General features: G+C 37.3%; 2 protein-coding genes and 1 long non-coding RNA gene across 6 annotated transcripts in view; 1 reads left to right on the top strand and 2 right to left on the bottom strand.

Annotated features, from left to right (window-relative positions):
• Positions 1–3,316, bottom strand: part of LOC110042628 (dynein axonemal assembly factor 9-like) — a 28,671-nt gene extending 25,355 nt beyond the window's left edge. The window contains exon 1 of the mRNA XM_089284012.1: positions 3,078–3,316. Within this exon, the coding sequence (XP_089140138.1) occupies positions 3,078–3,166 (89 nt within the window). The 5' untranslated portion in view covers positions 3,167–3,316. The remainder of the gene's footprint in view (positions 1–3,077) is intronic.
• A 92-nt stretch (positions 3,317–3,408) lies between these two features.
• Positions 3,409–15,782, bottom strand: part of LOC110042634 (protein FAM53A-like) — a 17,320-nt gene continuing 4,946 nt past the window's right edge. For 2 of the 4 annotated variants that reach the window (XM_089284159.1, XM_089284163.1), the window contains exons 2-7: positions 5,687–5,784; positions 5,397–5,572; positions 5,225–5,276; positions 4,412–5,046; positions 4,123–4,179; positions 3,409–4,042 (exon numbers count right to left, since the gene is read on the bottom strand). In XM_089284159.1, coding sequence (XP_089140285.1) covers positions 3,734–4,042; positions 4,123–4,179; positions 4,412–5,046; positions 5,225–5,276; positions 5,397–5,465 — 1,122 coding nt within the window. In that variant the 5' untranslated portion in view covers positions 5,466–5,572; positions 5,687–5,784 and the 3' untranslated portion in view covers positions 3,409–3,733. Of the gene's footprint in view, positions 4,043–4,122; positions 4,180–4,411; positions 5,047–5,224; positions 5,277–5,396; positions 5,573–5,686; positions 5,785–5,999; positions 6,173–9,549; positions 9,663–15,782 lie in introns of those variants that run through there. The other 2 variants (XM_020748004.2, XM_020748003.2) reach the window with 2 other exon arrangements.
• LOC149117676 (uncharacterized) overlaps positions 12,124–15,782 on the top strand; it is an 11,134-nt gene continuing 7,475 nt past the window's right edge. The window contains exon 1 of the long non-coding RNA XR_016205898.1: positions 12,124–12,313. This is a non-coding gene — a long non-coding RNA (uncharacterized LOC149117676). The remainder of the gene's footprint in view (positions 12,314–15,782) is intronic.

Genomic DNA, 15,782 nt, shown 5'->3' with positions numbered 1-15,782 from the left:
TTATCAACTACTGTCTACAGGGAGAAAGACTGCTTTGTTATGTTCAAGCTAGTTTTGTTATACAATACTATTATGAGATCAGATGCCAGTTTGACACACTGGCATATAATATAAATTAACCAACATGTACTGTGGGGTTTTATATAAGTTTATGATCTGCCTGCTTAATTATGGATTGAATAATATTATTGTGAAGCAGGATGAAGTGTTTAAAAACTGTAAATTCAATGGTGGTTTCATTGATGATCCTTGCAATATAAATTTTAAAAAGTTGGTTTCTTGTATTCAGAAATATAATACTGCACATAAAAACAAAGTGTAAGAAGCTAATCATAGCATGCAAGAATATCAATAATAATTGATCATTCATTTGGCATGTTAGCTGTGTCCTTTCAACTTTTAACTTGGTGCACCGATAGTTCAGAAGACCTCATTTTTTTTTATTTATCCCAACTAATGTCAATCAAGATGCATAACTACTGTTCCTTTGTGTTCAAAATGTCTTTAGGGCAGCAAAAAAGTGTTTTTCTTATCCTAAAACCTTATAAAACAAGCTTAACATTGCTCAGAAAAAAATCACATAATTTACATTATTTATCACATAATTGGCCTTTCTAATCACATAATCTGCCCTGCAAATTCCGCATAATTTGCACTTTTTCATCGCACCCTATCAGAAGGCCTGGTTAGCTCAGCTTTTATTCTAGATCTATTTCATCTCCTTGAAAGCCAGTAGTTAGCATTATAAGAGTTCGTGTAGTTAATAAGCCTTGCATCTCCAGTGAAAGAAATATGATCCTCATATCTGAATTTCTTGCAATTTACATTAATGGTGTGTCAATCATTGATTACAATTGATCATCAATCGAAAACCTTACGCAACACGATAATCAATAATGGAAAATATTCAATCGGTTATTGCCAAAAAACAAAAACTTTATATTTATGAAAATTAACAAATTAAAACTTGTGTGTTGTCCTTTTAATGTCAATGATGTCTGCAATCCATTGATGACACTTTTCTGATGCATCTCGTATGTTTTTTGTAGGTTCTAAACCATGGTACAATGGTGGTTTGTAATGGTTTTCACATTTGAATGTGTGCATTGCAGGAAAAATTACGTTATTAATGTTACAAATCATTCAAAAACCTAGACAATTAGCTGTCAAATAGCTGTAAAAGAGATTTTCAAACCTATTTCATGCAATCAGAAAACGTGGCTCATGGCTCAAGGAATTTGCTTGAAATTCCACTTTGTTCCCAGGGTTCTTTCTCACAATTGCTTCCTTTATATGTTGCCAGCATGAGGAACACCAGCATGAAAAATAACTGGAATTCTTTTAAAGAGATATCTCTGATTGTAATCAATGATCAATCAGTCTGGTCAAACCAATTCCCAACACTCTAATTCATGAATCTCCATATTCAATGACAATAATAATAACACTAATAGTAAAACTAGTAATTAATCCATTACATTTCTCCATTTATGTGACTCGAAACCTTGAAAGCTAACTTCCCCCACGTCAACTACATCATGTTTGGTATCATATTTACCATAGTCACTTTCAAGAGCAGATAAACTGCAACTTTCACAGCAGATGACACGTTTGGGATACATTTGGACTTGACTATCTTGCTCAACATACTACTGTAATGTCAAGTTCTGGAGGAAATTGCTTCTTAGACTGAATATTCCTTCCTAAACTTATTATTTTTTAATACAAACAATCAGAACGAGAAATTTCCAACTCTACTCTACAGTACGTTTTCTTGAACAAATTGAATGAGTACTGGTTACACCGATGTTAATAAAACATTGCTGTCTTATCTAGGGAGTTCACGTGCTCCCTTTTAAATTTCTGGCATCAAAGATAGCAGAGGAAGAAAAACAGGAACCCAGACGCATGTAATAATGGATCAGATGATAATTTCGCAAGAAACGGAGAGAGTTTCCTGTCACCCGTAGCGCAATGTCACCCGTAAAGTAAATTTGTGAGTCTAGCTCTTAAAAGGGTCACGAAAACCCGGGCAATATAAGGGTTCTTCTGACCAAGAAACTGCAATGCGAGCCGAATGAAATTAAAACATACAGGTGAAATCAACTAAAATATTGGACCAATATGCAAATAAACACATGAATGCTACTACAGAACGTAATCTCAAGGTACATGGAGACGAAAGGATTTCCGCGCGAACAAAAAGTGTAAAGAAAGTGACATGGGAAGTGACAAAAACACATTATGGGTGAATTTTAATCGGTCGGTTCTGCTTGATCTAACCGCTTTCACTAACCGAAAAAGAAAAATAATCATCGGCCCCATTTGTGTATTACAACCCATTTCATTGAGAAAATTGAAGTGAATCATTCCTTATCGCAACATTGGTTGCCCGGTTATTGCTCGTATTTGGAAACTTGCGATGTACACACAAAAAAACTCTTCGGCTTCCAAAATTAAACGAGTTAAATTGGGTTTCAAAGAAATTATCTTTATAAACAACGCTCCGAGCGATGAAGGAAACAATTTTGCTATAAAAGATACATATTAAGCTTGAATAATTTTATCAAAATGTCAACTTCACGACTTGGAGGACCTTGAACTTCCATGGACGTAAGCTAACAACCTTGTGAATTGTATGGAATAACGTGTTTTTAAGATTGTTTTATCGATAATTTCCTCACAGTTCTGAAGAAAACTCTCATCAATATTTTTAGAAAACAAATGGGTCCCCAGCTTGGCAGATAACAAGCTTCGCCTCCGTCGCAAACAATAACAATTTAAAGCTTCAATTAAGCTCGAAAAAACATGTCTCTGGAAAGGTCCTAGTAAATTTTTACAGCCAAGCCATACAGGCTGCAAGAGTGTAAGCAAAAAAGCCCCCACAAGTTAACGGGTTTGTCATAAATGATGTTCTTTTTAGAAACTAACATATCTTCGCTAAGAAGGCAAAGCACAAAGCAACGAACTTCCACCTTATTTTTTGTTTGATAGTCCAATTTTTCGTCTCTCACCTTCGATTCATCTATGACTACACCCTTTTCACGCCACAAATTCACGAAAAAATATCAACCTACCTTACAGCCGGCGAGAAAAGCTGATGCTTATTTTTCTTCTTGGCCGAAACAGGCCTTAGAAAGGAGAGTTTGCTCGCAAAATCGCTCATAGTTTTGCAAAAGTACAACTCACAAGAAACATGGCCGCCATTTTGACTCTTATTCGAGAATCGTGACGTCAGCTATACTTGCATCTGATTGGTTAAAAATGAATTTTGCCGCGAAATCCAAACTTGCGCGGTAAAGCATCAGTTCGAAAAAAGTTTGTTTACTTCATGAACGCGATTCGCTTCAAGGACTGCGACCGCCGTCCGCCCTTATTGAATAGCTTGCGCTTGAATTTGCAAATATCTCTATTAAACAATCTCTTTAATATCTTATAAGATCCATCTCTTCCCATTTTAATACATCCTTTCGTTGAATTTCGTATCTTCCTAACTTCATGTTAGCTGGAACAACGTGCAAAAATTGTTCATCTGCGTAACACAGTCTTAATATATGCAAAAATATACAAGACCTGTTTCTACATGGATATATTCAAGGAGATAATACAACTCTAGGATCTAAATACAAGGCAATAAATAAATGTTTGTTTTGGTAAGTGGTCCACGTACGAGCGGCTTCATTTACAAACTTTGAAAGTTTAAAAGACTGTACATGCCAAAGTGTTTTTTTTCCTATAAAAGATCGTCTTCAATAGAGTTCAAATCGAGGTCGGAATTATAATCTAAATGAAAAACTCCTTCGTCCTGTGCTTTAGGGCTTAAATTATTCAATCTGCCGTTTTCCAGGTCTGATATCTTGTTGTTTTCTTCAAAGCCTTCGACGATTTCGATTCCTGAATCCATTTGCTTCGTTGGAGACGAGGTTGGGGTGATCATAATACTGCTGTCCTGGGCGTACAGGGGAGATGAAGCGATCGGTTTCAGCGTAAAATTCTCCGGCTCCGCGAAATAGCTTGTTAATTCTCTTGAATACTTTTTATTCTAAAACAGGAAAACATATGCATTTGCATTAAGAATTATCTAGCGACACCATTCACCAGGTACACAAAGCATTGAATTACCATGTATTTTGGAATCCGTAGGCCCCTTTTTCTGTCTCGACAACGGTAGTACGAGGTCTGCAAAGCAAAAAAAAATACGCCCGCTTATTATTAGACTGAAATACCCATTAATCATTTTTAACGAGAAAAGAAAAAAACAACAACCAAGTTAGAAACCGTCTTTTGTAAAATATTCATAAAAATGAATTATTCAAAACTACTCAGTGATTATTTAGCTTCTCGTTAGGATTAAGGAATAACAATTTTTTGCCTGCACGACTCTGAAATAAATTGAATCTAAAATCAAGACCTCTTCCATTTTCGCCAAGTCCAATGCAGGTCTCCTGGCGTCGAAGTCCTCTTCTATCCTTCTCTTCATACCACTTCTCTTTCGATCGAAGCAGGGTTGTGAACGGCTTCTTTGCAACCCCGCTAGATTCGGTTTCCAATTAAAGTTAAAGTCTCTAGCATTGCTAATCTTGTTCGCCGTGAGAACAGAATCAGTCCTTTCGTTTTTCGTGGATGGGTGTTTTTCCCCGAGTGCTGCATCTGCTGAAGCAGGTCTTGGTGTTGGCGAGGCAGGAGGTGTTGAAATGGATTCTACCTCGTTGTTCATCCACAGCGACTCAGCCAAGTTAAATTTCTCGTCCGGGCACGATTCAGACCGTGGTTTTACCCCGCAGTTTTCCACCGGTTGCCAAACCGATGAAGCTCGTGGAACCCAGGATGATTGCACCTCTGCGCTTTCACACCCTGGTAGCGAGAGTGAAGAACATAATTTCTTATTAGCGGGTGGCTGAGCACTCCTGTGCATAGCAGATGAGTCGCTTGAAGAACAGTTCTTGCAGTATGTTCGTCTAGGTCGATGTGATGGGTAACTCCGCGTCCGTGAGTGCCCGATAATCTGGCGCACATCTCGACGCAGCCTGTGTGCGAGGGGGCATTCTGAAAGCGAAGGAAATATTGCATTGTGAACCATGTGTTTTGTAGCAGTACAGGCGAACAAAAACAATGCGTGGATGATTAAATGCAGTTTTTATTTGGCGATATTTCGAAGCAAGATTAAAATCCCACAAAAATTTCTCACACCACACGAAAGTGAAATATCAGTAATGCACTGTACCTGAAATGTGCGTAGTTCGGGCAGGGTTAGCTCGGAGTTGGATTGCACTTATCTGAAAGCAAAGCAGCGAAGAGTAAACATCATTGAAATTCGTGTCAACTCGCGATCGAGTCAAAAGCGTACTAACTTACGACAGGTCTTTCGAACGAACATAAATTCATAGAAATCCTACCTCCGGCTCATTATTCGGGAGATCCTCGAGAGACTGATTTTTCAGCTTGTTAGTAATGACAGTCACCATGGTGGTTTCGCCGCATGAAGACCACGATCTACACTTCTTTGTAGTCAATGACAGAATAATGAGTGACGCTCACCGTAGTCTGCATTCACTCGTACTTGTCGACTACCCTAAAAGAGAATTACACCGGATATCAGCCTTCACAAACATAAATTCGATAAATTCAAAAGAATATGAACAAGATTTATCGCGGGCAGATCATTCGCGATCGCTGTTAAACTAACCTTTGTCGGCACCGTGACATGTTGAGTTCAGTTTCGTATTTCGTAGTAGTAGTAGTAAATTTCATTCGATCGCTGCATCTAACCAACACAGTAAAGGCCTGAAACAAACAAGTTTATCTTATTATTTCTGTCTTCATTTGATCTCCGCTCGCATTTACTTTACTTATACACGCATCATCCAAAACCCTAGGGCAAATGGAAAATTATCTGGCTTAGTACACGAACAAAATGAAATTTACAAAGCGAAGCATTTCACCGCTACTAAGAAAGTACATATTTCGTTTCAACCGGGAAAGCCCCTTCAGATACCTACGTTTCAGCGATTTCTTGAGCTAATGGTTTCCTTCGGGAGGTGATCTGTTCGAAGCTTGGCAAAGATCGAAGAAATTCGGTAAAATTTTCTTCTCATATGTACAAAGATGACTAATTTTGAGGGCTTTTGTGGCCTCTAAATGCCGAATTGGGTCTGTCTGATTATAAATGTCATCTTGTAAAGAACAATCTCGACAGCCAATCAGAAAGCGACCACAGGTAAAAGACCGCTTCTGATTGGCTGGACTCTCCGGCTGACGTCCTCGTCTTTGCTATCAATGAATTTGGAGGCAAAAGGAGTATTTCATTACCGAAACAGCCAACCAAGTTCTATGCGCACAACGCGGACTTTGTTAGAAATTACTCTAATGAATTCACTATCACCCTCACTCCAAACACAACGACACGATTTGACACGATCGGCTTCCTATTCCGATATTGTTGTGGAAAATACAGAAAAAAAAGAAATTTAAGAATTATGTTTATTTCTTTTTGTGTAGGGCTTCCTCCCTTAATAATAGAAACGTCAATTTTGATATGTGTATACCTCTTCCTCTTTCTATTTTTCAATGGGAATGTTTCATCACTGGTAGCAAATCGAGCAGGCACGCATGGAAAAAATTTCGTGAAATTCAGGAAAATATTATTAAAAATAATAGATCGGTAAATTTCGCTTATTTCCTCTCGGACTAAGTGAAATGGAAAAAACAAATTGAGGTCGTTGTAGTGGTAATGAATTATACATATTCTATCTATGCACACAATTCACATACGATATTCGATTATTCAAATCAGCACAGAGCCTATTTTCTACGCTTCCCTATAAGTTTTTTCTCGTTAATGTCATTCACAACACCTTTTGTTCAACCCACCCTGAACGAAATCGAACCACGCTTCCCGAAATCACTAACATGTAAATTTTGCGTTCGAAACCACTGTACGACAAGCAGTGACTAAAACCAATATCGTTAGGTCGCATTTTGTCCTGTGTGCCTTTTTCAGTTCAGTCTTGTCAGTATGTCTGATTTGTTTGCGGCGTGACGCAACATCTTTTGTTGCGACTCCGGAAAAAAAATCCTTAAGTACTTAAATAAATCTCTCTAGCAAACTGCACCAACGGCAATGATAGAGACTCGAAGACATTTGCACAGCATATATAGTTTAGAATATGCATGCACAAGCAGGTCTACAATCTGACAAGATTGCATCAGGTTTGTCGGCGTTTCGTCGCTCGCACCCGCAAACGTTGCCACTATACTAAAGAAAGGTAAAGATCAGCTAAGGCCGATGAGCTTAAAGGTGACACTTAAAAACGGAAAGGCTTAACAGAGATTTTAATTTATTCAAATGCCCAGGTTTGTTGCCGTGCAATTTGCAGCAAGTTTGAACTGCTAAGCGGTTCAGTAAATAAGCGAGTAAATTTAGCATATCAGCCTATTTTATCGAAGCTTCCAGTCGAGAGCGATTTCTAAATAACGTTATCCCGGGCACGGAATGTCATTCAACTTCACGAACTGCTTACTTCTTGGTTCATTTGTACTTAAGTGGGATTTTTCTTCTGCAAATATTATTCCTAGCATAATACAAAAAAACACACTGGTTCCGCCAAATTAAGCAAGTGTGATCTTGGGACACGGCACACGTGCATCGCAGAGTTAATACATTCGGTGGGAAATAAATTTAAAGACTTCCTATCCGTAAGCAGAAATCAATTAAGTGTACGTTTTTTGGTAGAAAATGAGATTTTATGATCAAAAGAGGAGGGCTTCTTTGTTCCTCTTATAAAATGACTACAGAGCGTTTGGCCGAATTCGTGAGACGAGCGATGCGCCTTAGAGGAAACCACGCCAGGGGGTATCTTTGCACTCACAGTTGGCACGTGATTAAGTGGTTCGAACGGAAAATCGTTTTATTTCAGAAAAGATTTTAACCAACTGCTGGTTGTACGTACGATCTGCACTTTCTATTTTTCGTCAGCATACTAACGCCTTACCACCTGCGTTGAATTACTGAATTGACAACAACTAAGCATGCAAGCTTTCTATTTTATTTTCCCCTTTACCCTGTTTACAGTTCGTCTCATAGCTTTCGTTTTCTGTGCGTGTTGTGAAAACATTTCCTCGCGTGCTGCCAATGCAATCCGTTTGTTATTGATTCTCGCAACTAAAAAATAGCAAGATCCGTTTTATGAGGTACCTTTTAAAATTGTAAAATAGAATTCAATAAAATTCTCCTGTGGATGACCAGTTCGAGCTGAAAAACTGAAAGCTCTTCAGCATCAGAATCTATGGCCCTCGCTGTGAGCCGGGCCTTGCGTTTTACAGCTTCACAAGCTATTGGCGGCAAACTCACGCTTTTACTTGTGAAACCAGACGGCATATTTAGCTTCAAACAACGATCAGAATTTTTGGAATAATCTTTCAGTTCGCGATGAGTATGAATACTAAGATGTTATCTGTTTCTCTCCGGCCTGTGTCAGATTGCAATCTCCAGTTATATATAGTTATCACTGGAAAATCCTAAACGCTTTAAATATAAAATATAGAGTGGATGAAAAATATTTCTGCCTGGAACTTAGAGAGCTCGCATGTGGCTCTACGATAGCTGGGAGATATTGCCATGCAGCTTTTACAAGCAGCTTCCCCTTATGGATCATGAACACTTTTTAATGGGTTTACTGACGATAACTTTTACAACCAGATATTTAAGTATTTTGAAATGTTCTTCGCATTGAAATGAACTGAGGTATTGTTTTCCGCGGTGCAAAGCAAGCGCTTGGTTTTCCGCGTCCTTGAAGGCTTCCTCTATCAACTGAGTTTGCAAGCAGAGCTATCATTCGATCGAAGGGACCTATTAAATCTAGAAATTCCATTTGTAAATTAACTTAGCCATTGAGTACGATCTTGCCGGAAAATCTTTTTTTCGAGATCAGTACATCCGCCGAAATACTACAAAGCCGGCTTGATTTCCAATTCTGTACGAATATAATTAATATTTCATGCTTTCTTGAAAGCACCCTTCGCTTTCCTCCGATGTGAATGATTTTTAAAAAATCGTTTGTTCAGCTTTGTTGCAAATCCAGTATTTTTTTCCCATTCGGTGCAAATATCGTAGACAGACCTTTTTAAAATGATCAAAACTAACCAGTACTGCCAGCCTGCGTATTTCTTCGCCTCTGTATATCGTGGTTATTTTTGCACAATATCACTCTCCCATTCACGGAACTACCACATGGTTAATTCTCATGCCAAAAGTTACTTAATTTACATTTTATGTTTCGATTTCGTGATTGTAACAAGCTAGCTGTAAAAAGAAGAGAAATAAGCTGATATGTTGGCAAACAAAATGGCTTTAGTTTCCTCATCGATAATTGCATTGCTTCATAATTTGCTAATGTGGAAATCATTCAATAAAAATATCGCTCACCTTGTAAAATCAACTATCTTCAATGCAAAATGAAGAAAAAATACTACAATTATTTTACCCGGGTATAAGAAGTCTACAAAATGTGTTTTCGATGGTAGAATAAAAGTAAAAGTTATCACTCTTACCGAGTCTCAGCGATTTCAGGTTTTGTCAAAAGAGTGGAAATCCACGCCGACTATCTGGCTTAACTGATAGGCAATTTATATTCCGACTCCACCTTTAATTTCGTGAGAGCTCGGAACGTAACACAAGGGCGGGCGTCTGCGCCTCGCTATAATTCACTCAAAGTAATATTCTCCCACGCTGGAAAAAGTACCGGTCGATGCCATCTTGACAAAGATTAATTAAACTCAGAGGAAACACCGAAAGGAAAATCTCTAAAAGAAAATTAGTTTGTTGTAAAATATGACAAATAACTTTCTTGATCAGTTTTTCTTTGTTTCGTATGGATAATTTGAACTTTAATTTTACCATGTGCAATCCTTTTACTCTGTGAGACGTACTTGAATACTCGCTCTTAAATTCCTGATTGGCTGGTCCGTAATGCGTGCAGATACAATTTTTATTCACGTTAGATAAGAATTCAACAATTTCGCTTTGATATATTCGTTCATTCGTATACATTATTACTTTTATGCCTGGGCGGAAAATACTTTCCAACAACAGTATGATTTCTATATCTGAAAAACAAGTGCTGTTATTAAAAATATATTCAAAAAAAGTTTTTCAATGAAAAGAATTTATAAAAATCGAGCTGAGTACTAATTGCAGACGAAATACCACCAATAAAAGTTTTGACAGCAAATGAATCAACAAAAATTGATACAATTTAGTCATCTATTAACGATATTTTGGTTTTGTTTTTGTTTCAAGTTGTTTTACATTTTGCAGTGATATCAAGTCTGAGCATTACACGCTGGACGTGATATCACGTTTGAGCATTATACACTAAGTTGAGTAAGCACTTGGTGCTAACAAGGTAAATAGCGTTCTCAAGTCACGAAACGATCTCGCATCTAAGATGTTATCTTTGTATCGCATTTAAAACGTTTCGTTCCATATCTGCAACGATTTCTTAAACAGCAAGGCGTTTAAGTTTCGTTTTAAAGAAGTCACGAAATGTTGAAATTGCTCACGAAAGGTTTTTGTCAGATGCCAAAATTAAACGAGGTAAACCCGAGAAGGGTGGGGTGAGTTTGATTCAAATTGAACAAGCTTCTAAAGCAAATATCAGTTCTGTCGCCTCATTTCTTCTCTTTCATTTATAATTCTCTGAAAGCTAGTAAAAGGATAAACTTCATTACCCATATAAGCTCATTCATGGCAGTTTTTTCATTCCTTCTCTGCTTCTACCAGTCAAAGGAAATCCAGCACTTGTTGCTAATCATGGATTTTCCGTTTTGCCTTTTTCGCAACTCGCGCAGGCTATTTACGACAATCCAAATTTATTTTCTTGCTCCGATGAAGGGTACTCTTAGACCAATCTTGTAGGTTTTGCGTTTTTTCTCAATCTTTGTTTTCTTGTCCTCTTTGGAACCAAATTAAGCCGACATACTTAAGTCTCCGACTTGTTTGCAATGATATCAGTAATACTGTTTAACTAAAGTTGTTGTTCAGTTCACAGATGTTTAATCGTTAACCGGCCTAAGGTCGACGTTTTCCCAGTTATATGAAACACTTTCTCGGTGATGCTCATTAGCTTAAAATTATCAAGTCTAAATTAAAATATTGACAAGGTCCGGGTAGTTAGCTGTCAATAGTTACGCAAAATGAAAAATGTAAAGAATATTATGTTGCACCGTTTGCCGTCTTTTCCAGGGCTAACACTGTGAAAGCTTTGTGTTATATTTCGACTTGATTAGGCAGGCCGTGTGTTCGCTATGGAGTTTATTTAAAATGCATTTGATTCACTACACCTGACAATAATTCATGATCTCACGTACATTGATTTTGTGATTTGGTGATCGTTTTGCGCGGTTTGAGTCAGGTAACCTTTAGAAAAATCGATAACCGAGCCCACCTTGTTCAACACAGTCCAAGTGATCATCTATCACTCTTTTTTAATATAAGTAATGTTAATTCCAAGGATTTCTGTGCGAGAAGTAAAATGTCGTTCTTTCAGGCAAATGGGTCGCGAATTAAAAATTAGCATACCTTCTGGTTTCACAAGAGTATTAAAGCAAATTACACCACTTTTCCGCGAATACCCGAGCTTCACTAAATTTACAAAAAGATATATCTACTTCAATCTTTTTCTCTCCACATCTTCCGCGTTTAAAACTTGCAACAGAATTAAATCACATAAAAGGCTTATTTTTACAATGTGCTTATATCAAAGAGACGCCGGTAATCAAAAGCTATTTTCTTTCTGTGAAGCCCGTCTTTTATTTAGCCGGACCGTCTTTTATTTAGCCGGATATTCAATACTAAAGGAAATGAAAAACATTAAACGACAAGGCTTCGGTTTGGCCATTTTCCAACAAATTGAAATGAAGATTGTGAAATTTGACCTTTACACGGAGTGTTACTTAAACCAGTAACAGCGACCCTGCGTAAAGATTGCCTTTTTCGTAAGGAAACGGCGGTAAAAATGCAATATAAATAAATAGTTTGAGGGGTGCGAAAGTCTAATATCGGTAAAACTATGATAATTAATATCCCTATTGGGACAACAACTTTTCTTATTTCGATCTGTTTACGCTAAATAAGGGAGAAATGAATCATTCGCTAACCTTTTGCCACAATTAGCATAATAACACAGGAAGGAGTATGTTTCGTCCTGTTTCAAAAACTTTTTATCCCCAAAGTATACAAAAAGCATCACAATTTGGCAGTTTTTGTTCAGTTGATCAATTTTCAAGACGGGAATGAATTCCGTGCTCAAACAAGGTAAGTACCTAAGGCATGGCAAGAACTTGAGAACTTTAATATGTATTTGAGTAAACTATAGTAAAGATGAAAATTCAGAATAATCACTCGTATTCTGTCACAACCACGTGGATCATTTTTAACCATTCATAACCCGCCTAATATCCGTGCCCTATCTGTTACTGGTGCGCGTAAATTAAATTAAAAATCATACTTTCTGTAGATAAGAAAGCAGACCATAATTTCACTGCACGGATTCAGAATTCCGTGTGCAATTCCTGCACGTGCTTTTCGTAGAATTAAAAATGTTACGTGCAAAGATTTCCCAGTTATGCCTCAAGGGCCAATCAAATTTGGATCAAAAAGGATCTATTTTGTGCATATGTCGTGCTCTTATGTCTCTAACCTGACTGATGTCTGTGGCGATTACACGATAAAAACCTAATTTAAGAATGAAATAACCGTGGTACCATCACTGGAAATTCTCCTTTGTTGTACTCTAGAAAAGTGGAGAATTTCTTTATAGCAAGGTTAAAGAATTTCGTTATTTTGCTATAATATAAATTCAGTAATAAAATAAAAACTAACAGAGAATCGGCGATAAAGCTACAGATAGATGCTTCTAGCCCCAAAATCACTTCATGGCTCATGTACTTTCAATATTAAAGTTGATCCATGGCAGCACTCAATAATATCAGTCAAGTTTCACAAGTTTACTATAAATTTGTCTTTTGTATTAAAAAGTCTCACCTTGACTGAAGTGATTTATCATACATTAGCATTGAGCAAATTCGTTTCCGACATTTATGTGTTTTCAATAAACCTGACGAAATCCGGATCTTTCAAAGCAAAGCTCAAGCTTTGAATCTATCATTTCGGTAAACCTTGCACGGCAGTTCCTTGAGTACACGGCTAAATTTTTTGGCGTCATTTTTAAATCGATACAATGCTTGTCATTCTTTTGGACTCCGACATTTTCCTTGAATATACTGTATCAACACACAAATCTCTTAAGATCAATTTTAAATTAACGTTTATTCGATTTTTTTGCTCGGCTAAGTGTAGGGGCTGGCCAATATTTTTGATTTAATTGCTTGATTCATGTTAACCATCAGGACAAATAATTTATCGTAGCAATTGAAATCGAGTCTATATTCCAGGATTTTTAATATACCTAAATTTTTCGAAGGAGTGTCTTTCAATTGCTTTGGTTTGCCTAATAACCGATAGTAAATGAATTTAATTGGCGAAATTTCGCGTTTCGTGTTTGTTCGGTATTCTGTTTGTTTTATGCGCAAATTCAAGGCCAATTATTTCGCTGAGACGTGCTTTGAATTTAATTAAATCACGCCCGGATTGTGGTGCCAGACCATGTAAAAAAACCGTTCAGCCGATAGTTGAAAAAGGCGATTCTTCACAAAAGCAAAATAAATCACGCTTGAATTCCAGTATAGAAATTTTTCATGCATGACAAAGATGCTTCAGTTAGGTTTCCTGTCCCTTCAGAATAATTTTGCAATACAAGCAACGTACTTTACGGTAAAACTCGACGTGAAAACATTGCACAATATTATCCTTAGCAATGTCATGTACGTCTTTAAGTACATGTATTGAAAGTGACAAAGAGGCTACAAAAAAGTTAATCTTATCGGAACAGAATGATCTATATCTCTTGAATCGAAAGCCTGAAAACACGGTCTTAATGGAAAAAGGTTGATCCATGTCAAAACCCGGATCAGGTGTAGCATAGTGCTTAAACCGATCAATCGATCGAAAGTCCGAGCTGAGAGACTGAGAGCGAATTGATTGAAACACGTTTTTCTATAATTCCTATTTGTTCAGCTATCTCCGTCGGAGGCTTATCTTGTAGTTTTGGATCAACCGTCTCATCCAACTTTATTGTGATTTAAACGATGTTTTAGCGGGAAGGACAGAGATCCGACACGGCTGACAAGACTAACACAGAAGACAGCTGATCATAAAAAGCCTGAATTTACTATGCAGAGTGATGTGGAATACACAATGTTACAGCGAGAGGTCGGCATTTGTACAAATAAACCAAAAGAAGCGGGTAAAGAAAATCAAGAAAATCTTCAACTTGAGGATATTATGGGTTATTTTCTTGATCACAGAACTGAACAATGCCAGGGAATCAATTCGTATAAAATAATCACATTTCTGGTACTTCGTCAGTACTTGCGAGTAGAACGCTAGTGTAGTCAGTGTGAGCGGTCAAAGAAAAAGGCCAAAATTCATTGTGTTATACAGAAAACTAGGACCAAAACTACGCAAAAACCGCCTGTTGAATAACACAAAGACCGAAGAACACTGCGAGTGCTTTGCCGAAGAAAATATAGTTTTGTAGTTGACAGTTTGGCAGTTTTACTGAAACATGATTGAAGGATCCCATAATTTCACCGAAGCTGTGTGAATCAGATAAACTGATAAATTGGTTCAGTCGCTTCGGTTAAGTAACCACAGAGAGTATAGCTATCTCAACTCACTGTTTTAAAATGAACTAAACTAGTATTTAATTTGAAAAAGTGTACAGAACAAAGTTGACGAATCGGTGTTATAATGTATTTTATTTGAAAAGCGCTTCATAATGTACTCTCTTGGGAATGTCGTCCGTTTACTCATATCAGATAAATTTGGAACACCGCCCTGCATAACCACTGAAATGAAAATTTGTCTTCTCCCTAGTTTTTATTGAATTCTCGTCAAAATTTATCATTCATTGGTTAAACTCTGTGGTTTTTCCCTAACTCTTGTCTTGACTAAATATTCTTGAATAACTGGGTTTTTTTTAAGGCTTTAAATGCCTAATAAATAATTTAACGAAAACGTCACCCAGCCCTGAAGTTCAGGGCTGAGCAGTTATGCCGGATTACGGTAGAGAATTTGAATATACGCTCTATCTAGAGACCTTTAAGGTTATTCCCCGGTATTGCATTGCGCATCCCTACTGCGCATAATTTCACGAGTGATTAGTGCGCGCGCATTAAAAAATGGCGACTTTTTCTTTACAGCTGGACCTCGCAATAGAGGTAAATCGTCATTTTCTCGCAAACGAGCATGGTGACCTATCATTTTTTTCTGTTGTTTTGAATTGAGTAATAAATTTCTCTGTGTAAAATAAATATGGACCAATTCTCAGTGTAGAGCAAAAAGCAACCGTCGGAAACGTGAATTTAGCAAGCAATCGAGACTACAATCATATTGCTATTATAAGGATTTATATGGGTATAAACAAGGTGCTGTTGCTCCTAAACGAACATGGGGACCCCTCATTTTTATTTCAAAATTTAAGTTCCGATATTATAAACAATCAATAGGCAGAGTTTCACAAAAATCTCAGTGCAAGTTCTATTTCAGTGGAATGACCTGCGTTTTCCTTATCTAAATAGAGAATCTTTACTGCCGGAGACACACCAGCATTTACAACCAGCTGGGAAAGATTTTACAAACAACTTTGTTAATAACGGCTGTG

Source organism: Orbicella faveolata, unplaced genomic scaffold, assembly GCF_042242905.1.
Source record: "Orbicella faveolata isolate gen_17 unplaced genomic scaffold, um_ofav_v1 contig_1, whole genome shotgun sequence".
Classification (NCBI taxonomy): domain Eukaryota; kingdom Metazoa; phylum Cnidaria; class Anthozoa; order Scleractinia; family Merulinidae; genus Orbicella; species Orbicella faveolata.
This window is presented reverse-complemented; position numbering and strand designations above follow the sequence as displayed.